This window comes from Staurois parvus, unplaced genomic scaffold (assembly GCF_062004578.1).
Source record: "Staurois parvus isolate SC_StPar_1 unplaced genomic scaffold, SC_StPar_1.0 ptg000715l, whole genome shotgun sequence".
NCBI lineage: Eukaryota > Metazoa > Chordata > Amphibia > Anura > Ranidae > Staurois > Staurois parvus.
This window is the reverse complement of record NW_028318511.1, coordinates 5,864,997-5,891,713: the sequence shown is the minus strand read 5'-3', so window position 1 is coordinate 5,891,713 and position 26,717 is coordinate 5,864,997. Positions and strand designations below refer to the sequence as shown.

The following is a 26,717-nucleotide window of genomic DNA, read 5'->3' as shown; positions in this document are numbered from 1 at the left end:
AAATAGGAAATCAGATTTTCTTATTGAAGCTGTTGCCTTGAGGTAGTGTCCTATGGCCCTGACGACATCCAGATAATGCAGAGAGATTTCCTTTTGATGCTTTGAAGCAGAGCATAGGTATGGTAGAACTAGGTTTTCATTAAGGTGAAAGCCTGATATCACCTTAGGAAGAAAGGATCGTCTTGGATGCAGGGGCACCACTCACAGAATGCTTTGCATTTTTTTTTTAAAAAAAGCAAGTGTTCTCTGATTGAAAGAGGTGGAGAGGAGGACAGGTGACCACTTGAGACTAAGCTCTAAGTGGTTGAGTTTTCTCAACTTTCACAGTAATGGGTGGAGATGCATTTTGATGCTGACCTGTCCACGATGCTGGACCATATATAAAGTCCAAGCTTTGCCTGTCACGGTGGACATACTCCTAAAGGGGTCTTTAGGGACTGGGTTCCATAGGGATGGACCATGGTTCTGGACCTGTAAAGTACCCTGTGAGGGCCCTTGCAGGATCCAGTGCGAGAAGTAACATTACAAGCCGTGCCCATAGTATGGGGTCCAGGTACAGCTCCCAAGGTTTTACCAAGGTGGATCCAGATGTATTGCTTCCATCTGTGGCATTCGAAGACAGTAAGGACTTGAATGAAGAATCCAAAGATAAAATAATAAACCAGTTAAGCAGCATGATTTCTCCACAAGGGAGAAGAGGTCCATCACCTTAGGACATTAGCCCTGGAGGCATGTGCATGAACACTTTGCCAGTGTCCAGTCACCTGAAGGTAAAAACCTATAATCAAGGGAATATTTTGCCTGTGTCATATACTGTACAATTAAGATATAAAAAATTATATCTCATTATAGGAGAAACATGAAAATGTTTGTATAAAAACATAAAAACAAGTAACAAAAAAAAAAAAGAGAAAATATATTATCTTTTTCTTTTGCAAAAACTACTAACCAGTTTAACTTTTTACAATTGTTAAATAAATGTTCTGATATGTGTACTTTTATGCAGATACTATATGAAAAAAATATTCAAGCCCCTTCTGCAGGAAAGCTTGAGCTCGCATCATCAAGCAATAAAGCAAAACACCAGAAGGAAAAATTATAAAAAAAAAAAAAAAATCACCAAGTTTCTCTTTAATGTAGTTTATTGGCCAATTCAATCTTTCGTACCATGTTTCATGTTACACTCATACTTCGGGTATACCATGGAGCCATTCCTCTGCCTCCCTTCCTGGCAGCATTCTGCACATTTTGGAATTTGGTGCAGTTGTGGGTCGCTAAGCCCAGGCAGCCTGACCGAACACCTGCCAATGTGTTGTAATTCAGAGGCTGGCGAGGATGCACTTTGAGAATAAAGCTGGCCATAGAAGGCTGAATCTTGGCCGGTTCAGCATTATGGGCAGGCTGAATGTACCAAAGTTGATCGAATCGATCAACTTGGGTATAACCAGCCTGCTGGATTTACATGCGACTATTGCTAGCGGCTGTTATAGCCGGTAGCAAAAAAAAAAAAAATCACTGTGTTCTCCCGGCGGCCATAGAACACAATGGCTTCATGGGAGAAATTCCTTTATCAACATCCGTGATTGCAGGAAAGAAATTGAGCATTGCATTGGCTCCTGAAAACACGCGGCGTTTTTGCAGCAACTGTGGCGCATTTTTCTGCACGACAAATGTGCCGCAATAGCGCAAACATAATTGTGAGATGACCAACACCCATAAAAGGCTCCGGAAATATTTTTTGGGCGTCGTGCATCCCGCAATTTTGTTTCCGCAATCACAGCATGCTTGTTGTGCGGAAAACGCCCCACGGTTTCAGGTGCCATTAAATTGAATGGCACCTAAACACGCGAATGCACGTTTTCACATTTTTACAGCGCATTTTCAAATCGCGGGCAGAATCGTGGCTATTCCACCCGCGATTTGAAATGCAGAAGTGTGAATGGAGCCTTACTTACCAGTTAACCTGCAGCAAAACCTAATGGACACACGTGTGCGACTAAACCCCTTGTTTTTAATGTGAACTGTTGGACAGGGTCCATTAGGTTTTGTTGCAGGCTAGCTGATAATTTGTGTTGCCCTTTCATCTGCAAAGGCTAGTTATAGGTTGGGGTGGTTTCCATTTGTTTGTACAGTCGGTTGTATTGAGTACAGGGATGTACTGGATACCTTCAGCTTCCATTGTGCCCTTGCTGGGTGTCTTGTGCATCTCTGTACCTTTAAAGAGCAGTGTGCTCCATCCAGGCACACCTGCCCTCAATCTATCTACTGCTATATGTGTTTCAATTTGGAAGACTCTCAAATTATAAAGTTAGGACCACAGTACACTGGGGTGCCTTCATGTGGCTACTGCAGCTTGCATATATTTGCAAAATGTGTGTGATTAAACCCCTTGTTTTTAATGGGAACTGTTAGACAGGGTCCCTTAGAGTTTTTTTGCAGGCTAGCTGGTAAGTGAGCTGGGAATTTGTTTTTGATGGGTATTGTCCTATGTGCTCCTTGCTGCAAAGGCTAGTTATAGGTTGGGGTGGTTGCCATTTGTTTGTACAGTTATGTCTAGATCTGCTCAAATAATGGTGATTGAAGGCTCCTACAATACTCCTAAATGTGTTTGTGTTAGTGTGGAGAAGTCTTTCAAAGTCAGCAAACTGTGATAATAGCATGGATCTTTTTTTACCGAACACCAGAACCGTGCGTATAATCGCTTCAAGTGAGCTGGCTAATTCCAAATTAACTATTAAACCTAAATATTAAATGTGGATCACTCAAGCTGTAATCTACTCATTCATATTTTAGTGTGTTTAATCTCCAACTTTGTTGTTTTTTTTTTTTGTTTGTTTTTTTTTTTAGAGCATGGAAAAGTAAAAAAGACAAATTCCAGGTATGAGACTGCAGTTATTGGAAAAAGCAAAGCATTCTCTGAATGGCGCCCATGTGGAGTGGCTGACCTCCTGTGTTCACAATGCAGCAGGGCTGTTGCCTGACCCTGGACCCAGAGGATAGTGACGATTACTGTAGTTGGAATGCCTACTGCAGTGCTTTCAGCTAACAAAGGGGTCCCACAGGTATGGTATATTCATAATGGGGAAAGAACAAAGAGAGGGCACACAGGCCTAGTGCATTACCATAAAAAATGTTTAATAAAAAATAAAGTAGGTGTTGTACACAAACGACAATATAGTCAAGGCACATTATAAAAGAACAGCTGGGTCAACACCGCGCTGAGTAACAGTCTGCAATAGGGAGTTTAGACATCCAAAAGGCTGACGCGTTTCGAGGACTTGCCTCTTCCTCAGAGCCAACTGACCAAATGTCTGCTCCCTCTTTTATATGCTCACTACTAGTTAAACCAAAGGTCACATGGGCCATCTTGGACACTCCCCTGTGCAGGTGGAGCAGTCACAGGGGCAATCGACATAGCAGTATGGTATATTCATAGTTACATTGGTCCAAGATAAGCCAATGCAAGTTTATAAAAAAAATTACCATACCTGAAATTCTTGTGTTAAACCCCTGTCAGTTTTCCCCCATCTGTGCCACAATAATCAGATTTCCCTTTACTTATGTTGAAACAGGAAATGGCAGGAAATTATTTAAAATGAGGTAGCAGCCACCAGAACAAATGTCTTCATTAGAAGGTTTTCTTCACTTTCAATCCTAGTGGCAGTGGTCACCAGGACAAAAAGACTGGGTCCCAAGTGGGGAGACAGAACGCAATAAAAACCTGGTAAGGGGGTCTACCCTCACCATGCCATCTAAATAAGAATGTTGGCTTTAGATACAATTCAACTATAATTTCCATTTTTTAAATAAATACAAGTTGATAAATACACATAAATGCAACACAGAATTACAAGTGTACATACCATTCCGCTTTAAGAAGTGCAAAGCATCCTTGTAACCCTGCTTACACATGTCCTTGAGCACCTACAAAAGGCAATGGAAATACAAATATTACACACACTATAAAAAGGGATGTATACAAACATTGATAACTTACCATACATTTTGTGTGACTATCAGCACAGGTTGCATTTTTTTTTTTATGATGCCAATCAGTCAATGTGTGCTCTGCATATTGCATGCAAGTATGTACTGACTGTAATAGTATATAATGTCTGTATGCTTTGTAATAAGGAAATGGAAGAAATGGGTTAACCGGGGTTTGTGCCACTGAACTTTTGGCAAGAGAGTGTAGTGTACTATGTGTGTTTGTATTCGGTATGTGGAAATGAAGTAGAAGGCATGGGGTAATAATGGCTGCATACAATACAATGTATGGAGAACAGTGACAGCACATGGACACAAAAATTACTCATCATACAAAACTACCTTTTCAGCATATGAAATGGAGGGAAGACACCAAATATTTGATTTTTATTATTCAAATTAAATTAAATTTGATTTATTTAAATACGGTCGCAATAAAATTCTACTAATTCATATCTGCAATTTAACCAGGCCCATATTCCTAAATATGCTAACTGAAAATAGCACCAACATGTAGAAAAAGCAAACAATGTCCTATCCCCTCCTTATTAAAAACCTGGACAACATTAATGTATATTAATTCCTATTAATGAGACTACAATTATAATGATCCAATTTAACACACCAGCCTTGTTTTGTTGTATTATATGTCTAACCTAATTTGGTTATATACCCATAAACAAGAACCTTACGCTCTTGGAAACTTAACAGCTCTTTACTTGTAAGCTGATAGAACCAGTTCTCAGGACAGCTGGTTATTTAGCTTGCCTTCACTTTACAGTAGAAGCAAAGTCATTAAAATATGGCTAGTAACAAGGCAGAAAGACTTGCATTAACAATTGGTTTTCAGAACATACATTTAGTACCATTTCTGCCAGGCTCTGTTAAATATTATATATAGTATTTATAACCATGATTACGGTTCGGCTTCACAAATATGTAATATATTTAAAAGAATATTTAAATATTTTTTCATTAGTAAACAAGGCTTTTTGTATGTTGTATATAGTGTAATATTTTATAGGTGTTTGCAGATTATGAATAAGTGGAATATAAAATATTGATGTCACATTGGCCTCATGAACCTTTAGCTACTTGGACCATTTTCTGGATGCAGTATGGATAGTATTTACAAACTGTAATTTTCTTTGTACATCACTGGATGGCGATAAAGTGCCCCATATGATAAATATAGTAAGCCCTGGTTCACACTGATGCAGAGTGAATTTGCAGCATTTTCAGTGCAAATTCCGCACCGCATCAGAATCGCACTCCGTTTATTCGAAACGTGTGAATACCTATGTGATCCGATTCTAGTGTGGACCAAAAAAGGGTCCTGTGCGTTTTTGGTGTGGTGCAAAGAGAGCCATACATAATTTATGGCTCCAATCACACCGCACAGAAATCGCATGTGATTTGTACATCAGAAATGCGGTGCGGTTTCTGTGCTAATCACATGCGATATACCGCACATATGTGATCCCAGGCTTAAAGTGTTACTAAACCCAGGACTCTGCATTCACTATATCTGGTCTCCCACAGTACACAGAACATGGAAGCGCAATTATTTTAGTAAATATAAACGGCTAAATACCTTTCCTGATCAGCAGTCTTGTGACTTCAGCAAAGCGCTGGTTAAAGCTTGAGTTTTCTTTCTGCTCTAGGAGAATGCAAAACCCCTGACCCTCTGTCTGGACAGTGCTGAATAGCCCTGTGCTGATCACATGCACCCTCCCAAGAAAAAAAAAAAAAAAAAAAAAAAAAAAACCTCTCTAGCAATACACAAACTAAGCATGTGCATGTGACTACGGAATCAGTTTGTTTCAGGTACTCATTTCAACGAGGAGGGGCAGACAAGACAGGATCAAACAGCCTTTTTACACAATACAGAGGATTAACCCCTTAGGTTCCACAGTGAATATAACAAGTATGCTTTTCTGCATATACAGACTGATTTTACTGTTGCGGGTTTAGTAACACTTTAAAGTGTATAGTTAAAAGCGTAACTAAAGTCAAAACTTTTTTTTTTTAGTTTTGGATAGAGTGGAGAAGGATTAGAACAGCTGTCAATTTTTATTGCTGTCTGTGCCCGTTGGCGAGATTCGCCCTCTCTGTGTCACGTTAACCATTATTACCAAAAGTGTAAGTACTGAAAATGAAAAACCCACACTTTGGGTTGTCACCAGTATAGTAATAAAGGGAAGTTGTCCAATTTTAGAGGGATTTCCTCTCACTTCTGGCTTTGGCCAAGGAACAGGATGTGAAAGAAAATCTACCTAATGGGCAAAAAATCCCACACAAAAACAAACAAACAAAAAACACCTTGCTTACTCTACCCAAAATAAAAAAAAGGCTTTGCCTTTAGTTCTACTTACATTTTATTCAGAATGTCATGTGAAGCAAAAACACTTCATCAGACCCAGATTGTTACTTTCTATGAGGAAAGATAAAAAGTATCCTTTCTTGTGACAGTTGAATAAATCCTGATCTGGCCAAACACTGGCAGTGTGTTTGTTTCTATTTATCATCCAATCACTCAAACCACACATTGATATTAGGTGCCTATTTACCTGGGGCTCTGGAGGGAAGAGGGCTTTTGACAGGCGGTACAGGTTACTGAGGTTAAACTGTATGCTGGTGTTGGTGACTCTGAGTTCATGAATGTTGGTGCAGCCATCGCGGGGACAAATGTCACTTTCACCTGAGAATGGTGAGACGGTGATCGTATTCTTCAGTTCATACTGAGGCAGATTATCAGAAATACCTCCATCCACGTACCTCTAATAAGAGTATCCAGGAAAAAAAAATTTAATTTTCAAGTACACAGGGCCAAGAATACTGCATGTATACCAAAGTAATGCATAAATACAATCACTGTATGCCACTGTGGGGATTTGTATGAATTTTACAAGGACTTTTCTACCATATAGTAAATGTGAACACTTGCCTAAGTCTATTTTTTAACATTAAAGAGGTCCGAACATTTCCTCTCAGTAAATAATGCGAACCTCAGGGGATGGGTTTCTTCAGACATACCTTAATGACAGTCAGAAAGTTCAGCCAAATCTAAATGGGCAGGCTGTGGCATCATCTACAGAACTGCGGTGAACACCTTCAACTTCTGCGGTCACACCTCAGAGAATGAGCTGTCTAGCAGGGGCGGACTGACCATTTGGAAACTCGGGCACTGCCCGAGGGCCCGGGGTCAGTAGGGGGCCCCATGAGATGCCTCTGGTACCTTTTTCATAGGCTTTTTTGAGTTTGGGCAAGGACACAGGGGCCCCATGATCTCCTATTGCCCGGGGGCCCCATAGGTTGTCCGCCCCTGCTGTCTAGCTAGCTGTGGGTGGTAAGAGACCTTGCCATTCACTGATCCACAGCTGGGGTTCACTTTTACTGCAATGTGATAAATTCCCTCAACATAAATGATTTGTAGAACAGACAGGATTATGCTAACGCATGATATGTAAGGACCGTTCCAAAGCTGCTAAGCATCATTGACCTGTTTGGAAGATCAGTTGGATAGCATATAGACCGATACAGGTGGATGCAGCGTTGATTCGATGCTGCATCTGTCCCCCGCAGGCTCCGAAGCTGAGAACTGAGCGATCACACACCACTAACCTTTCAGTTCTCCCTGCCGCTCTGAGTGGAGAGTGGGTTGTTGGTTTTTTCTGACTCTAAACGCCTATGTGTGCATGGATAGATAGGCTGAGGGCTCATGTACACTGTAGCTCCTAAACGGACGTTCAGGAGCTGTTCAGTGGTTTTTTCAGCAGCCCCTGAACTCTCCCTAATGTTTTCCTATGTGTCCATGTACACAGTCGTTTACAGGCAGTTGAGTTTACAGTCGTTTTTTTTAACGCATCAAACTTGCATTCAGGAGTAGATTTTACCGGCGTTACAAACATTATATGTCCAGATCCTTTTTCATCATCAGAAATGCATGCAAAGAGTTTTCCATGTATTCAAATGAAGCTAGCACACCTGCGCAGTCAGTTTCAGGTTTCATGTAAAGGCAAAAAAATAGTAGAACATGCTGCATTATGCTCATGATGGGATCCATAGTGAATTCAACCAGAAAAGACAGCTAATCTCAACACATATTGCTCTCTCTGCTTCTGCTCCCTCCATTTCTCTCAAAATGTCTGAAATAGTTAATTATTTACTATTTTTCAGTGTGTTCTGGGCATTTGGGAAGGTCTCCTGAGGTTAAGTTTTTAAAATGCTTCTAAACGCAAACGTACATAAACGCGGTATGCAAATGCCGCTAAACTGTCCGTTTTTTTAACCTACTTTTGCTAGCAATCAGTTTCCATCATTCAGAAGAGTTTTCCAAACGCCCCGTGTACATGAGCCCTAACAATGAAGGGCGTTTAGAGGCAAAGGAAAAAGAAACAAAAAAACCCAAAACACTCCAAAAAGTGGCGTTTTTAATGGCCTTTGTGCATGAGGCCTAAAATATCTCAGCCAAGGATTAGTAGCATAGATGGGCCTTCTCTACAGCAGCTGCTGTGTGATACAAACTAGACTTACTTATTTAATTATCCACCAGATGCGATGTTAGACCTGGATGGTTGCTTACTGGTGCGGGAGCATTTGAACATCACTATTTATATTAGATCACAGGCACATGCAGTCCTCTTGGACAACTTTGAGATGGTTCCATGTGAAATATACAGGCACTATTGGTGGTAAATAAATAATATCGGTCTATGCCCCTTTTTTTAGAAGGTTGGTTTAGTGTGCTTGTATACCGGCTTACATACGTATCTTTTACTATTCCCATCTGGGCTGGACTCTCTTAACTACAGTTAGGCACACACACACACACACTTTTAGGTTTTTACCTAAACATATTTAAGCTATAGTTATAGAACGGATATGGGCTGTGAAAGTGCACACTCTCAAGTTTAATTTGAGGGTATGTACATCCAAATTGGAGGAAGGGTTTAGGAATTACAGCTCTTAAAAGTAGCCATCCCCCCTTTTTCAAGGGACCAAAAGTAATAGGACTATTGAATATAATCATAAATAAAATGTTCATTTTTAATCATTTTTGTTGAGAATCCTTTACTGGCACTCACTGCCTGAAGTCTGGAACCCATGGACATTACCAAAGACTGGGTTTCCTCCTTTCTGATGCTTTGCCAGGCTCTAACTGCAGCTGTCTTCAGTTGTTCTTTGTGGGTCTTTCTGCCTTTGGTTTTTTGCCTTCAGCAAGTGCAATGCATGCTCAATTGGGTTGAGAACAGGTGATTGATTCGGCCATTGCAGAATATTACACGTCTTTTCCTTCAAAAGCTCCTGGGTTGCTTTTGCAGTGTGTTTTGGATCATTGTCCATCTGTACTGTGAAGCGCTGTCCAATCAACTTTGCTGCATTTGGCTAAATCTGGACTGACAGTATATCTCTATACACTGCAGAATTCATCCAGCTGCTTCTGTCACATGATCAAGGACCCAGTGCCACGCTTGCCCATGCCATCACACTGCCACCACCATGGTTTACAGATGACGTTGTGTGCTTTGGATCATGAGCTGTTCCAAGCCTTCTCCACACTTTTTTCTTCCTGTCATTCTGGTACAGATTAATCTTAGTTTCATCCGTCCAAAGAATGCTTTTCCAGAACTGGTCTGGCTTTTTTTAGATGTTTTTTGGCAAAGTCTAATCTGGATTTTCTATTCTTCAGGCTTATGAATTGTTGGCACCTTGTGGTGAACCCTCTGAATATGCTCTTGTGAAGTCTTCTCTTGATTGTAGACTTTAACAATAATACACCCACCTCCTGCAGAGTGTCCTTCACTTGTCTGGATGTTGTGAATGGGTTTTTCTTTACCATAGAGAGGATCCTGCAATCATCCACCACTGTTGTCTTCCATGGATGTCCATGCCTTTTTATGTTGCGGAGCTCACCAGTGCATTCTTCTTTCCTCAAAATGTACCAAACTGTTGCCTTGGCCACTCCTTATGTTGCCGCTATCTCTCTGATAGATTTGTTTCGTTTTTGAAGCCTTACAATGGCCTGTTTCACTTGCATGGACAGCTCCTTCCAACGCATGATGTAGGTTCACAGCAATAGATTCCAAATGCAAATACCACATTTAGAATCAACTCCAGACCTTTTACCTGTTTAATTGATGTAGAAATAATAAAGGAGTAGCCCACACCTGGCCATGAAACAACTTTTGATTCAATTGTCCAATTACTTTTGGTCCCTTGAAAAAGGGGGGTGGCTATTCTTAAGAGCTGTAATTCCTAAACCCTTCCTCCAATTTGGATGTACATACCCTCAAATTAAACTTGAGAGTGTGCATTTTCAGCCCATATCCATTATAGAACTATAGCTTAAATATGTTTTGGTAAATACCTGAAAAAAATAAATAAAATTGTGCCAGTGTCCAAATATATATATGGACCTAACTCTACATATTACAATACATACTTTTACTAAGCCCTTATGCCAATTGGGCTATACACGTACTATACATTCTTATGTGCCCATTAATTTATATTAGATCTTTCCATATGTGGCCTCCATTATATTCGCTAGTACCCCCCCATTGGCTACTGCTGGGTGGTACTTGTTGGTGGATGGCGCTATGCGACGTCTCTGATGTGTCAGCGGGACAATATCCTCATCCAATTTTTCCATCAATACCTGTTACTTATCACTTCATGTGGTGCAATTTGTAAGTGTTTGAGCAACCAGCTTTTCCTTAGATACTTCCAAAATGATACTATGTTACCTTACTGTTTATGCTTTTCTTATATTTCTAGACATTACATATTTAGACCCTGGAGAAGGAAATGAAAGTTCCGAAATGCGCTGGATTTGTCTGAACAACATCACTGTACAAGTTTGGTTGGGCTGCTTGCCCATTTGATGTGTTATAGACTGTCAGGTTCGATGCACACTGTGTATGCTTTATATGTGATACAGGAATCATTGTAGTACAATCTACTACTCCAAATCTTTTGATTCTTTTTACTATGCCTAGGTCTTACAATAAATATTGTCAATTTATACACTTTCTGCATACTCATTGAGGTTTTTGCATCAAAGTCCCAGGGGAATATTTCCAGTTTTTTCTAGTATATACAGTTGTGTTCAAAGTAATAGCAGTCAGACATCACTAACCTGATCAATCACTGTTTTTGGTAGAAATGATATTTCTACATGGCAAATAATTTACTAGCAGGTGTAGTAGAGTAATAGAAATCCAACAGACCCAACAGTCATGACATGCATGCTGCTGATTCTGTGTAATTGAATCACTAATTGAAAGGGGCATGTTCAAAATAATAGCAGTGTGGAGTTTTATTAGTGAGGTCATTCTTTCTGTAAAAAACAGGTGGCAATTATAGCCCTTATTTAAGGAAGGAAGGCAGCAAATGTTGTACATGCTGGTTACAGTGCATTTCTCGCTGAAATTGAAGAAAATGGGTCATTCCAGACATTGTTCAGAAGAACAGAATACCTTGATTAAAAAGTCGAATGGAGAGGGGAAAACATAAAGAAGTGCAGGAAATGATAGGCTGCTCAGCTAAAAATTATCGCAAATGCTTTAAAATGGCAACCAAAACCTGAAAGACGTGGAAGAAAGCGAAAAACTACCATTCGAATAGCCAAAATGGCAAGGACTCAGCCAACAATCAGCTCCAGAAAGATCAAAGAAGGTGTAAAGTTACCTGTGAGTACTGTTACAATTAGAAGACTCCTATGTGAAGCCAAGCTATCTGCAAGAAGCCCCCGCAAAATCCCATGTTGAAAAAAAAGACGTGCTGAAGAGGTTACAATTTGCAAAAGAGCACATTGACTGGCCTAAAGAGAAATGGCGCAACATTTTGTGCACTGATGAAAGTAAGATTGCTCTTTTTGGGTCTAGTGGCCGGAGACAGTTTGTCAGACAACCCCCAAACACTGAATTCAAGCCACAGTACACTGTGAAGACAGTGAAGCATGGTTGCTCAAGCATCATGATATGGGGATGTTTCTCATACTACTGTGTTGGGCCTATTTATCACATACCAGGGATCATGGATCAGTTTGAATACATCAGAATACTTGAAGAGGTCATGCTGAAGAGGAAATGTCCTTGAAATCGGTGTTCCAACAAGGAAACGACCCCAAACACACCAATAAACGTGCAACATCTTGGTTCCAGACCAACAAGATTGACGTTATGGAGTGGCCAGCCCAATCCCCGGATCTTAATCCAATAGAAAACTTGTGGGGTGACATCAAAAATGCAGTTTCTGAGGCAAAACCAAGAAATAGAGAAAGAACTGTGGAATGTAGTCCAATCATCCTGGGCTGGAATACCTGTTCACAGGTGCCAGAAGTTGGTTGACTCCATGCAACACAGATGTACAGCAGTTCTCAGAAACAGTGCTTATACAACTAAATATTAATTAAGTGATTCAAAGGAAAGCAAAATCTTCAAACATTTTTCAGTTTATATAGTGAATGTTTGAGTTTGTAAAGAAGAATACAAACACTGCTATTTTTTTGAACAGTCTAATATTCACTTTTCTTCAATTTTTTTTTTTAGAGGAACAACACAAAATTTGATCTATTTTTCTTCATGTTTTGATTTGGAATAGAATGTGTAGTGTTCCCAATGCATTTGTGTGTATGAAAATAAAAGCTATTAGAAGGATTTTGAGCTTTATTCACTTTTTTCAACACACTGCTATTATTTTGAACATAACTGTACATAGTGGGACATTGTACCATATGGTTTGTTTTTAAAGCTGTGTGATACAAAAAAGCTGCCTCTTTTCAGGTGACAATAATTAAGACTGACAACACTGAACTCACTTGTCAAATTCCATTTCATCATAGATCCAAGCAGTCAGAAAAAAAAAATGCAGGTATAAGTGCATGTCACTCAGACTACAATCATCATCTGCAGTCATGCAGAAATGTCAGTGATTATGTGGCTTTTAGCATCATCTGCAGTCATGCAGAAATGTCAGTGATTATGTGGCTTTTAGCAGTCATATTGATAGGTGATATTTTCCAATAAACAGAAGATACATGAAGCAATACTGCCTAATACAAAGATGCAAAGTTTACTTACTACTCCTTGTAGGCATGGAGGGATGAGTCCACAATATACAGGAATAAATGTACTGCATACACAGGCCTGAAAGAGAAGAGTATTGTGTTACAAAACTCTGGGTGCCACACATTGCTACAGTATAATGGGCTAAGATTCTCCCCAAGTGTAGCTGCTATTTCACTACTGTCTATAGCTACCCAATCACAAAACTGGTTTGAGCTTTCCTATAGCTGAGCCAAGTCAGTTGTTTACTGGGAACAGATCTGAAGGCTAAAAGGATGTTTTTTTAACCCTGACCTACATACACAATTATGCTTGAATCTGCCAGCCTGCAGTCCTGGGATCACCATTGTTTGCCAGCAATGAAAAACGGTTAAGAATCACATAAATAATTCCATCTCAGCCACTAAACATTTTGTCTGAATTTTCTAAAAGCTGTATACCACCAGATTATTGTCCACAATAAGGGCAGGAATTCACTATAGACTACAGCTTTAACACCATCTAGATTTTTTGTAGGCAACAGTACACATTAGCTAGAATGCACGCACTTCAATCTAAAGAAAACCTGTTTTACGTTAAACCTAATGAGCTTTATGCATATGTTCATGTCCTCTCATTGTTTGTTTTTCATTGTAAAACAAACTTAATTGAAGGAAATACAAACAAAAACTAAATGAGCCAAGACAGCATGGTAAGAACAGGCACTACAAAGAGACTGAACATGCCTGTTTAGTCTTCTCCTAGTCCCCCCCCCCCAGTGTCCTCCCAAACCTAGGTATGGCGAGGATGCAGAAAGAACCCCAAGTCAGAACACAGGTTAATTCCCTTCTCCTTGCATCCTACTAGGAGTTGTGCCCTTCTTACTATCCTAGTATGCCGGGACTCAGATCTAAAGTGACACTTAATATCCTTATTCTTCAAAAATAATTCATACATATCCACTATTTAACCACTTGCCTACAGGGCACTTTTACCCTCTTCGTGCCCAGGCCAATTTTCAGCTTTCAGCGATGTCGCACTTTGAATGACAATTGCACAGCCATGCAACACTGTACCCATATGAAATTTTTATTATTTTTTTTCACACAAATAGAGTTTTATTTTTGTGGTATTTAAATCGCCACGGGGTGTTTTATTTTTCGCACTATAAACAAAAAGAGCAAAAAAAAAAAAAGAAGTTTTTCTTTGTTTCGATTATATAATTTTGCAAACTGGTAATTCTTCTTCTTCACTGATGTGAGTTGATGAGGCTGCACTGATGGGCACTGTTAAGCGGCACTGATGAGGTGGCACTGATGAGGTGGCACTTGTGGGCATTGATGAGGAGGTACTGACGATGTTGCACTGATATGAAGCAATGATGGGCACTGACTGACGGCACTGACTGGTGGCACTGGTCATCAGTGCCAATCTGCTCTGTGACAGCTGACGACTATTAGCAGTACCTTCCTCACACTGTCACAGCAGCGATAACCGGCAACTGTATTTACTCGCTGATCTGCTATGTCATTGGACACTGCTGTTCACATGGTAAAAGGCCGCTGTGATTAGCCTTTTACCTCACCACGTGATCAGCTGTGTCCATAGGACACAGCGATCACAGAGATCGCTGGGTGCGTGCTGCTGGGGTCATGCGGGAGGACGCGTTCTGAGAGGACGTCATATGACGCCCTCCCAGAACTTGACAACTGCGCCTCTAGTCTGTTACCTCAATAGGTTTACCTTAATTATCTATTTACATTCATCCATCTCTGTATACAGTATACATCCATCTTCGCAGATATAAAGTTACCTGTATAAGCTCTTCCTTGGTGTTGAACTGTGTTAGAAGCACATTCTCTCCATCGGACACACGGGTCAGGGATATTCCCAGCCGCCCAGTAGAATTTTCATGTGCATCATCCGGTAGCGTCTTGTACAGGCAGTTCCGAATTATCTTCACCAGATTAAATGATGGATGCAGAGGTCCCAGAAACCGTTTTCTGGCTTCCTTAGAGACCTCAATAATGTTTGCACCAGCTTCCCCTAAAAAGAAAAAAATATATATATATATATATAAAATCACATTAGGGAGGAGTGGAGAACAAAGATGCATATGTAACAATACTTATGCATATGTAGCAATACATTATTATTATTATACAGTATTTATATAGTGCCAAAAGGTTTGCTCAGCGCTGTACATTATAGTGGGGGACAGAACATGAGACAATACAGTAACAAAACAAAACACGAGGGGGTCAAGGGCCCTGCTCTTTCAAGCTTACAATCTAGGAGGGAGGGGATAGTGGTACAGGAGGAAGTGGCTGTGGGGGGCGGAGTGGTAGGATGAGATCGGCTGTTAGGTGAGGGTGGGGTAGGCTTCCCTGAAGAGATGGGTTTTCAGGGTGCGCCTGAAGGTGAAGAGGGTAGGTGACAGTCTGTTGGATTGGGTAGAGAGTTCCAGAGGATGGGGGAAGTCCTGGAGAAGTCCTGCAGTCGGGTGTGGGAGGAGGAGACCAGGGAGCTAGAAAGTAGGAGGTCTTGTGAGGAGCGAAGAGTACGGGTTGGGTGGTATTTGGGTATCAGGTCGGTGAGGTAGTTTGGGGCAGCGTTATGAATGGCATTGTATGTCAATGTTAGTAGTTTATATATAAAAAACAGGTTGCGCTAAAATGTATACAATATATGTATCAAACCAATAATAATCAGTGAGAAAAACAGAAAAGAGATGAATCCGCTCCATGAGGACGTCAATGATGAAATGCGTAGGGCGGAGCCTTTGGATGTGACATCAGCACGCTACTGGTCCGCTTGCACGGCGCATGTGCAAGCTTAGCTGGGCTTGTTTGATTTATTTGAACACATGCTGTCTATACTGGTGTCAATTTGGACACCATGTTTGTAAGCAGGGGCGGACTGACAACTCATGGGGCCCCCGGGCAATTGGGGATCATGGGGCCCCTGTGTCCTTGCCCAAACTCAAAAAAAGCCTATGAAAAAAAAGGTACCAGGGGCATCTCATGGGGCCCCCTACTGACCCCGGGCCTTCGGGCAGTGCCAGAGTTTCCAAATGGTCAGTCCGCCCCTGTTTGTGAGTTTTGTTTATTAAAGAAACAATGCTTTTACTACATACTGCACCATGAGTTTGTCCTTTTCTCTTCCGAGTGGCTGTCTGAGCATCTTCTGTTGAGGATATTTGGCATCTTTTAAGTGGATCTTCAGTTCTGCAGATTATTACTCCTTGGAGCTCATCCTTCAATATTCCTTTTGTTGCTGTCATCTACTGATCATCACTCCCAGAGCAAAAAGCGCTTTATGCTGGTTTATCATATCAGCATATTGCTCTGGTGAGTTTTATTTAACCAATTTTGGTGGTGGATTCACTTGGTGATAATATTGGACACCATTGATTATTTGAACTTTATAATTTTGGACTTTATATTTGTTGCATTTTCTATTTTTTCTCACTGATTATTATTGGTTTGATACATATATTGTATACATTTTAGCACAACCTTTTTGTTATATATTTGGTACACCCTATACACTTTTATAGGTTAGGTTTTGCAGCTTATTGATTTATATATATTTTCCGTGGCGCTGGTTCTATTTATTTTATCTAAATGTTAGTAGTTTGAATTTAATGCGTTGGGCAATCGGAAGCCAGTGGAGGGAATGACAGAGGGGGGTGGCAGAAGTAGAGCGGTTGGTAAGGTAGAGGAGTCTGGCCGCTGATTTCAGGATAGACTGAAGCGGGGATAGCCTGTGTTGGGGTAGGTCGGTGAGAAGGGAATTGCAGTAGTCCAGGTGTGAGATAATAAGGGAGAGAACGAGTTGTTTATTAGTGTCTGGGTTTAGGAACGCACGTATCTTGGAGATGTTGCGGAGGTGGAGCCTACATGAATTGGCCAGCGATTGGACATGGGGTTGGAAGGAAAGGTTTGAGTCCAGGGTGACACCTAGGACTTTGGCTTGTGGGGTGGGATTGATGGTGGCGTTGTTGGTCGTGATGAAGATGATGGGGGGGGGCGGGGGGGGGGGGGGGGGGGACTAGGAGCTCAGTTTTGGAAAGGTTCAATTTTTAAGGAAATGGAGCGACATCCCGTCTGATATGTCGTTCAGTAGGTGGGTGATACGGGCAGAGACTGAAGGGGTGAGGTGAGGGGTGGAGAGGTAAATTTGTGTGTCATCGGCGTAGAGGTGATAGTTGAAGCCGTGGGAGTGTGTTGGTTTGCCGAAGGAGGAGGTGTAGATGGAGAAAAGAAGGGGCCCGAGGACAGAGCCTTGGGGGACCCCAACAGAGAGGAGGAGGTGGTAGCGTTATAGGTAATGCTGAAGGAGCATTGGGATAGATAGGAGGAAAGCCAGCAGAGAGCGGAGTCTCTGATGCCAAGGGAGTGTAGTTTATTAAGGAGGAGGGGGTGATCAACTGTGTCGAAGACCGCGGAGAGGTCGAGGAGTAGGACTGAGTAGTGGCCATTAGCTTTGGCAGTTAGCAGGTCGTTAGTGATTTTGAGTAGGGCGGTTTTGGTGGAGTGTAGGGGATGGAAGCCAGACTGTAGAGCAGGGGTCCTCAAACTACGGCCCACCGAGGACATCTATCCAGCCCACCGGCAGGGGCCTATTTTCCGCGAGGAAGGGACACCAAGTACAGGGGTGGGCAGGTGGCTGCTGTAGCTTATCTGGCTCCGGTCCTAGTCCCACGACGATCCAGTCCAGGAAGCGCTGCTCCTTCATTCACTCCGGCCACTCCCTCGCTCCTGCCGCTCGGCTCCGCCTCCTCACCGGTGATTGGGTGCCAGAACTGTAGCTCAGGAAAGGCACACAGGCGGCCAATCACCTGCGAGAATGCGGAGCCGAGCGGCCCCGCGAACATCGAGTGAGGGAGAGGCCAGAGTGAAGGACAGCTGACAGGTAAGTGTGCCGTGTTGATGGTGCTGCTGCAACCAGGTATGCTGGCTGCAGCAGCACCATGCTGGAGCAGGGGTCAGCAAGTTGTCATTGGTGTCAGTGGGAGGAACAGTGCCCCATCATTGGTGTCACGGATACTAATGATGGGGCATTATTCCTCCCCCTCACTGACACCAATGATGGAGCACTATTCCACCCCCCACTGACACCAACGTTGGGACACTATCCCCCCCACTGACACCACTGACGGGGCACTATTCCCCCCCACTGACACCAAAGACGGGGTACTATTCCTCCCACTGACACCAATGATGGGACACTATTCCTCCCACTGACACCAATGATGGGACACTATTCCTCCCACTGACACCAATGATGGGACACTATTCCTCCCACTGACACCAATGATGGGACACTATTCCTCCCACTGACACCAATGATGGGACACTATTCCTCCCACTGACACCAATGATGGGACACTATTCCTCCCACTGACACCAATGATGGGACACTATCCTCTTCCCCTACTGACACCAATGATGGGACACTATTCCTCCTACTGACACCAATGTTGGGACACTATCCTCTTCCCCTACTGACACCAACAATGGGGCACTATACCTCCCCCCACTGACACTAATGATGGGGCACTATTCCTCCCCGCACTGACACCAATGATGGGGCACTATTCTTCCCCCTACTGATGACAATGATGGGGCACTATTTCACTCCATAAGACACACTTGGGGGGAAATGTCTGTGCGTCTTATGGAGCAACCGGCCCAGTATTCCCACCGCCGTTGTATGTCCGCAGTCTCTAGTCATCTCCTGTACTGTGTCCGCATTTGTTCAAAGTTTTTTTTTTTTTTTTTTTTTTAAACTATAGTCCGGCCCTCCAACGGTCTGAGGGACAGTGAACTGGCCCCCTGTTTAAAAAGTTTGAGGAGCCCTGCTGTAGAGGATCGAAGAGGTTGTTGTCAGTGAGGTGGGAGCTTAGGCGATTGTAGACTAAGCGCTCAAGCAGCTTGGATGTGAATGGTAGCAGGGAGATGGGTCTAAGGTTGTTCAGGTCGGTGGGGTCCAGGGAGGGTTTTTTGAGTATGGGGGTGATGTGCGCGTGCTTTAGGGGGGAGGGGAATACGCCAGTAGAGAGGAAGAGATTGAAGATGTGGGTGAGGGAGCGTAGGATGGAGGAGGAAGGTGACTGGAGGAGTTGTGTGGGGACAGGGCCAAGGGGGTAAGTGGTGAGGCGGGCTTCTGAGAAGACCTTAGTGACCTCCTCAGTGGTAGCAGCGCTGAAAGAGCGGGGTGTTGGGGAGGTTATAGTGTGCGAGATGTTAGGTGTGGGGGGTAGGGGCAGGGCGGTTGCGAGGTCAGAGGAGGGGAGAGTTGATGGGGTAATGGTGGGAGGGAGGCAGATTGAGTATTGGCAATGTCCTTACGGATACATACACTATATTACCAAAAGTACTGGGACACCCTTCCAAATCATCAGATTCAGGTGTTCCAATCACCACCACGTTCCAATCACCACCTCAAGTGTATAAATTCAAGCACATAGACATGCACACTGCTTCTACAAACATTTGTGAAAGAATGGGTCACTCGCAGGAGCTCAGTGAATTCAAGAGTGGTACCTTCATAGGTTGCCACCTGTTCAATAAGCCCATCTGTGAAATTTCCTTGCAGCTAAATATTCCACGGTCAACTGTTAGTTGTATTATAACAAAGTGGAAGCAACTGGAAACAGCAACTCAGCCATGAAGTGGAAGGTCACGTAAAATGACAGAGCGGGGTCAGAGCATGCTGAAGCGCACAGCGCGCAGAAGTCGCCAACTGTCTGCAGAGTCAATCGCTAAAGACCTCCGAACTTCATGTGGCCTTCAGATTAGCACAACAGTGCTTAGAGAGCTTCATGGAATGGGTTTCCATGGTCGAGTAGCTGTATCCAAGCCTTACATCACCAAGCGCAATGCAAAGTGTTGGATGCAGTGGTGTAAAACACACCGCCACTGGACTCTAGATCAGTGGAGACGTGTTCTCTGGAGTGACCAATCATGCTTCTGTGTCTGGCAACCCAATGGATGTGTCTGAGTTTGGCAGTTGCCAGGAGAACGGTACTTGTCTGACTGCATTGTGTCAAGTGTAAAGTTTGGTGGAGGGGGGATTATGGTGTGGGGTTGTTTTTCAGGGGTTGGGCTTGGCCCCTTAGTTTCAGTGAAGAGAACTCTTAAGGAGTCAGCATATCAAGACATTTTGGACAATTTCATGCTCCCAACCCTGTAGGAACAGTTTGAAGATGGCCCCTTCCTGTTCCAACAGGACTACGCACCAGTACACAAAGCAAGGTCCATAAAGACATGAATGAGTAAGTTTGGAGTGGAGGAACTTGATTGGCCTGCACAGTCCTGACCTCAACCCGATAGAACACCTTTGGGGTGAATTAGAGTGGAGACAGAGCCAGGCCTTAACGTTCGACATCAGTGCCTGACCTCACAAATGCGCTTCTGGAAGAATGGTCCAACATTCTCATAGGCACACTCCTAAACCTTGTGGACACCCTTCTCAGAAGAGTTGAAGCTATTCTAGCTGCAAGGGGTGCACCATCTCAATATTGAGCCCTACGGACTAAGACTTGGATGCCATTAAAGTTCATGTGCGTGTAAAGGCAGGCGTCCCAATACTTTTGGCAATATAGTGTATAAGCGGCCTCTCGATGTTAAAGCCCAGCCAAAGAGAGGCTGCGTATGGCCAGCGAGAAGAGGTTAACCGATGGAAACAATCCATTTTCCTTATCAAAACCGTGACTGAACAGATGACGCCAGGTGAAAGGGGCCTAAGGGGAATGTGTATAAAAAGCCTAAGAAAAATATGTTAAAAAACGGCAGATAAACAAATGGAGAAGATGGAAAGGTAAACACTGCTTTAGTTGTAACAGAAGGTAATGTGCGCACACAGCTGTAAAATGGAGGTATAAGAGGCACTATTACTTCAAGGCCCAGGAGCAGTTGCACCTCAGTTGTTGCCTGTAGTTATTCAGAAAGACTCAAAAAAGTAAACTTGCGTTCAGCAGTCGATTTTATCAGTGTTTCAAATGCAAAAATCTTGTAAATGTGGCTAAAATGCGGCAAATTGCGTTTATAATCGTTTGCGTCTGAAAATTTTTTTTAACTCTTCCAGTTCCTGATACTGTCCAGAGCCTTTTCCCATCATGAAAAATGCATGCAAAGGGTTTTCAAGGTACTCAGATAGACAAAACACTGAACACAGGATGTTCCTACCAAGCTTGTCACACATTGTAATGACCAAATCACACCTCAGATCTCTCCCACCCTTAGAAACAAAATATATGTTAATGGACATTCACACCTCAAATTCCTCAGGAAGACCCCCTGGCAGGTAGCCTTAATGACTCACTCCACCAGACACCTTTCCCACCCTTGGAAACAAAAGAAATGTTAATGAGCAACTCACACCTAAGCTAATCTCAACGCATACTGCTGTCTCTGCTTCTACTCTCTGTATTTCTCTGAAACAGTCTGAAATAGTTAATAATTTACCACTTTTCAGTGCATTCTGGGCATTTGGGAGGTTCTAGTGTGCTTATCTTTAAAAGATGCTTCTAAACGCAAATGCACATAACCGTGTTATGCAAACGTGGCTAAACAGACAGTTTTTAACCTATGTTTTCCAGCAGCCAGTTTCCATCGTTCAGAAGTGTGCTGTGTACATGGGGCCTAATAAAAAACAACATTCATCTTTCCTTCACAATTGTTTTCCACTCCCTTATCATATGAGGGCGAGTTCTGGTGATTTTCCTGTATTCCGCCTGTCCTGCAGTCTTGTGGCTTGTAACTCCTCCACGCAGGAGGTAAAACATTCAGTGACTGCAATATGCGATATGCTGACACAACTGAGCAGAGGTTACAAAAAAAAATGTGTGTGTTGTGGAGACCAAATAAAGCAGAGGACGCTTGTCCTGGGAAAACCTTGTGACATTATACAGCATGCCTGGGCTTGTTGAAAACAGTCTATGCTAAAGGCCAGCAATGCACCTCAGTCTGATGTCATGTAACCAAAGTATATTATATGTAGGACTGCTATTGATTCTTTTACCGGTCATATTTTCTGCGTCCTCTATCACCAGCACATGATTCTGTTGGCTCATACTTGAGAACATTCTGGAAACAAGCAGACTCGTGGCAAGCCAATTCTGAACCGTCAGCTGCTATGGAGGTTAAGCAGACAATGGGATTTGTGACAGCAGTGTTGATATATTAAAGGCAAATAGACTGTGCACTTTGCAAGTGCAATTGTTTCGGAGATTAGTAAATGAGGGGAAGCTCTGCCGACTTATATCATCCAATCATGTGCAAGCAAAATGTATTTATTTTTCTTGCATGTGATTGGATATTCTTTGCAAAGTGAAGCTTTACCTCATTTACTAAACGCTGGAGCAATTGCACCTGCAATTGCAAAGTACACAGTCTATTTGCCCTTAGTAAACTGTGGTACAGAAAAAAGTATTATTATTAGAATATATATATTAATTCACCCAAATATGTAGTAAGGGAATGGACTTGCTTCTTTCTACCTAAAATGGCAGCCATGTCATGTAACGTTTGTGATTCGGGTACATGCAATGTATTGCACACGTTTATCCATGGCATAACTATGTACTTCGCATTTCACAACCTTCAGAGGTACTATTGCATTTGATAAACTACCATAATCTTGCTAAGCAGTGAAGTTCTCCTAAAAATGATTTTTAAGGGCTCTTTTGCATTGTCGGCCAGGAGAATGCTAAAAAGAGGTAGCTGAGCTGCGGTTTTACCACCCATCAGAATTCTGACATTACAGCCCGACAGGCTGTACACATGCAGTGACTGAGGCAGCTGAGGCTGCAGTAAGCAATTTTAAAGCGTAGCTCCACACAAAAGGGGAAGTTCCACTTTAAGCCTTTGTCTCCCGCTCCCCATTAAGGATTGGCACCTTTGGGGAGCAGATACCCAAATTTGACAGGTACCTGCTCCCACTTCTGCTGCAATCACCTAGGCGATCAGAAGTGGAAGGTGTCCTCCACCCCTCCCTCCCTGTAGTCTTCTAGGACACGTGACAGGCCATTCACAAAGCGCAGCGCTTCTCGCACATGCGCAGTAGACACTCAGCTGTGAAGCTGCAAACTGTCACAGCCAGGTGCCCACACTGAAGATGCTGGTGCCAGGGAGAGAAGACGGCCGGTGAAACCAGCGGTAGTGAGGACACAGCTGGACCCAGGGACAGGTAAGTGGCTGTATTTTAAAAGTCAGCAGCTACAGTTTTTGTAGCTGCTGACTTTTTTTTTTCCTCAAGTGGAACTCAGCTTTAAGTCTGCCAGTCAAACTTATCAATTGAGATAAATGGAACCGCACCATAACTGCAAGCAAAACGCTTGGCCTGCAATATAACACACACACGTAGTACCTCCTGAACGCCTTCCAACCATGGCTATTCAGCTCTCTGAAGTGGTCCACTGCACATAGCAAATTGCTTTTCAGAGGTCAGTAAGTAATACCACCAGTGTGAAAAAGCCCTAAATGTTTGCAGCTATATACCGGTATTCTATATATAACAGAATACTAATGTCTTGTTTTTTTCACCCAGACTAACTATAGAAGGCCTAATTTGTGGTGATCTCTGAAAAGCAATCTGCAGTGGAATGCTTTTCAGAGCACAGCAAAGGAGTGAGTGTCATCCATTGGGGAGGTGGAACTGCAGCCTCCTGAATGCTTTTTTTTATTCTGACAGTCAAATTGGGATTTTGAATGGGAATACTGCGTCACAAGAGCAAGCCTACCAATTGGCTCTTGGCTGCGGCACAGCCCTAGTCACTTGCACGGGTTGCATTCAAGGCAGCACTGCCCAAAGAATGTAACATCGGGTATCATTGTTTCTCTATGGAGAGGTAAAGCATCATGACCAGGGTACGTGTACAAACCCGTAAGCTTAAGGGTTGGGGGGTGGGGGCGCTAGTAAAATTGAAAGCTCAACCACCTATTTTTACCACTCCCCGATTGCAAGTGTAAGAAAAAAAAAAAAAAAAAAAAAAAAAAAAACTACAAAGAGTTACAATATAATGATGTAGCAGAAAGTTCTCTACTTTGTGCAATCTTGTCAAACTTGACTCAGCCCTATGAAAAACCTCCAAAAATAATATAATAAGACATACCTTAAAGTGTTACTAAACCCAGGACTCTGCATTCACTATATCTGGTCTCCCACAGTACACAAAAAAACATGGAAATGCAATTATTTTAGTAAATATAAACTGCTAAATACCTTTTCTCATCAACAGTATATAGCAGTCTTGTGTCTTCTATCAGTGTCCAGCAGAGCACCGATTAATCTTGTAGGAGGGAGTTTGCATTCTCTGATTATCTTATGAGGCTGTATGACCCCTTACCATCTGTCTGGACAGCGCCGATTGGCCCTGTGCTGTTCACATACACCCTCCCAGAAAAAAAGAAAAAACTCTCTAGCAATACACACCAAACTGAGCATGTGCAGCTTGCCTCCAGGGCTCTGTTCTATCAGCAGATGGATTGGGGATAGTAGAAGAAGGGGAGGATCAGAGAAGACAGGATCAAACATCCTTTTTACACAATGCAGAGGATTAACCCTTTAGGTTCCACAGTGAGTAGAACAAGCATGCTTTACTGCATATACAGACTGTTTTACTGTTGTGGGTTTAGGGACATGTTATATACACATCAATGTCCCTCTCTGCCAATCCCTCCACTGGCTTTCCAATGCCCAACGGATAAAATTCAAAACACTAACAATAACATATAAATCCATTTATAACTCTGCCCCAAATTACATCACCAATCTTGTCTCTAAATATCACCAAGACCATACTCTCCGCTCCTCACAAGACCTCCTACTCTCTAGCTCCCTTATCTCCTCCCATGCTCATCTCCAGGACTTCTCCAGAGCTTCCCCCATCCTCTGGAACTCTCTACCCCAATTTAGCAGACTATCGCCTACTCTGCTCACTTTTAGGAGATCTCTGAAAACCTGTCTCTTCAGGGAAGCCTATCCTGCCCTCAGCTAATAATGGAATCTTCTACTCTTCCAACCAGTCCATCCCCCACAATTACTACCTTTTGTACCATTAGCCCCTCCCTCCTAGATTGTAAGCTCCAAGGAGTAGGGCCCTCCTATCCCTTGTATTGAACTGTATTGTTGCTGTATTGTCTCCCATTGTAATGTACAGTGCTGAGCAAACTGTTGGCGCTATATAAATCCTATATAATAATAATATAAAAATGTCAAACGAAAGACCAAGAGTTAACATTTGTAAATTGTCAGGATTCTAAATTCAGCTCTGGCATGCCCAGTCATCGAAGTTTGTTCCAGGGTACTGGCAGAGCTCCATGTGTGTACAGAGGGCAGGCAGTGATCCAGGCCCAGGCCCTGTGACAGCTTATCACAGTACGAAGGTTACGAAGGAGATCTGAGGATTAAGGATTATGATCCTTCGGAAAAACCCTGTAATGTCAGTTGTACATAACACACACATTGTACCTTCATTCAGAACAGCAGCAATGTGATCAATGTGTATTAAGGAGGCAGCAATTCTGTACAGTATGTCTAATGCAGGCCATAGACAGGCCGAAAAATCGGCCAATTTTTCGTCCGAAAAAAAAAAAATGGATGATTTTTGCACCATTAGTGGGTTAATTGGTTGGCCATTTTTCAGGCTTTTTGCACTTTTTTTTAATCGGCATGTTGGAAAATTTGCGGCCAATTTTGACGATCGGCTGCGATTTTCCTGGCAATGATGGGCAAAATCGGCCAATCGTTTTACCAATAAAAAAAAAAAAGAAGGAAGGGGGAGGAGGAGGGGGAGGAGAAGAAGAAGAAGGAAGAAGGAAGAAGGAAGAAGGAAGAAGGAAGAAGGAAGAAGGAAGAAGGAAGAAGGAAGAAGGAAGAAGGAAGAAGGAAGAAGGAAGAAGAAGGAAGAAGAAGGAAGCAGAAGGAAGAAGAAGGAAGAAGAAGGATTCCAGTCCGCTATTATATTTTATATGAAAAAGGTCTTGCGGTTGCAACAATGTATCAATTTGTATCCGTATAAAACCATCTGTATCCGAAATGGATACAAATGGATACAATTTTGCAACCGCAAGACTTTTTCATGTAAAATATAATAGCGGAGCTCTCTGCAAGGGACAGAATTATGGGGTTAAATGCGAGCCGTAGACGGGAAGAAAATCGGACGATTTTTTTTTACTATTGGTGGTAATGTCGGCCGTTCGAACGACCGATTTTTTTTTTTTTTTTTAAACGGACGATTTTCGACCCGTCTATGGCCTGCATTATTCTGGAAGAGGTCAGTGTGTATAATCGTTCTCCATTCTGGAAGAGGTCAGTGTGTATAATTGTTATCAAAACCATACTACTCTGCATAAAGTTTACACCATAAAGATGGATGTATGACACATACCGGAATAGCGAGCGTTTGGGTCTTAAAGTAAACCCAACCCCGCTCCAGCTCCTGCTGCTGTGTCTCAGCCAATGAGGAGAGAAAGACCTTGGAGAGCCACTGCTCTCGTGCACATTGCTGGATTGGGATCAGGCTTAGGGAAGTATTAGGGATGGCTGACAGAGGAGCTGTACACTGAAGGTTTTTACTTTCATGCATAGAGTGGATGAAGGTTTTAAAAAAAAAAAAAAACCCTTTCAGCCTTTACAACCACTTTAATGGATTGTATTTTAGTTTTTAAA

At 42.6% G+C, this 26,717-nt stretch overlaps 1 protein-coding gene across 2 annotated transcripts in view; it reads right to left on the bottom strand.

The window, feature by feature from the left end:
• Positions 1 to 26,717, bottom strand: part of PNPLA2 (patatin like domain 2, triacylglycerol lipase) — a 76,172-nt gene that overhangs the window by 14,648 nt on the left and 34,807 nt on the right. For both annotated transcript variants that reach the window (XM_089653554.1, XM_089653555.1), the window contains exons 3-6: positions 14,851 to 15,083; positions 13,074 to 13,139; positions 6,558 to 6,767; positions 3,864 to 3,924 (exon numbers count right to left, since the gene is read on the bottom strand). In XM_089653554.1, the coding sequence (XP_089509680.1) occupies positions 3,864 to 3,924; positions 6,558 to 6,767; positions 13,074 to 13,139; positions 14,851 to 15,083 (570 nt within the window). The remainder of the gene's footprint in view (positions 1 to 3,863; positions 3,925 to 6,557; positions 6,768 to 13,073; positions 13,140 to 14,850; positions 15,084 to 26,717) is intronic.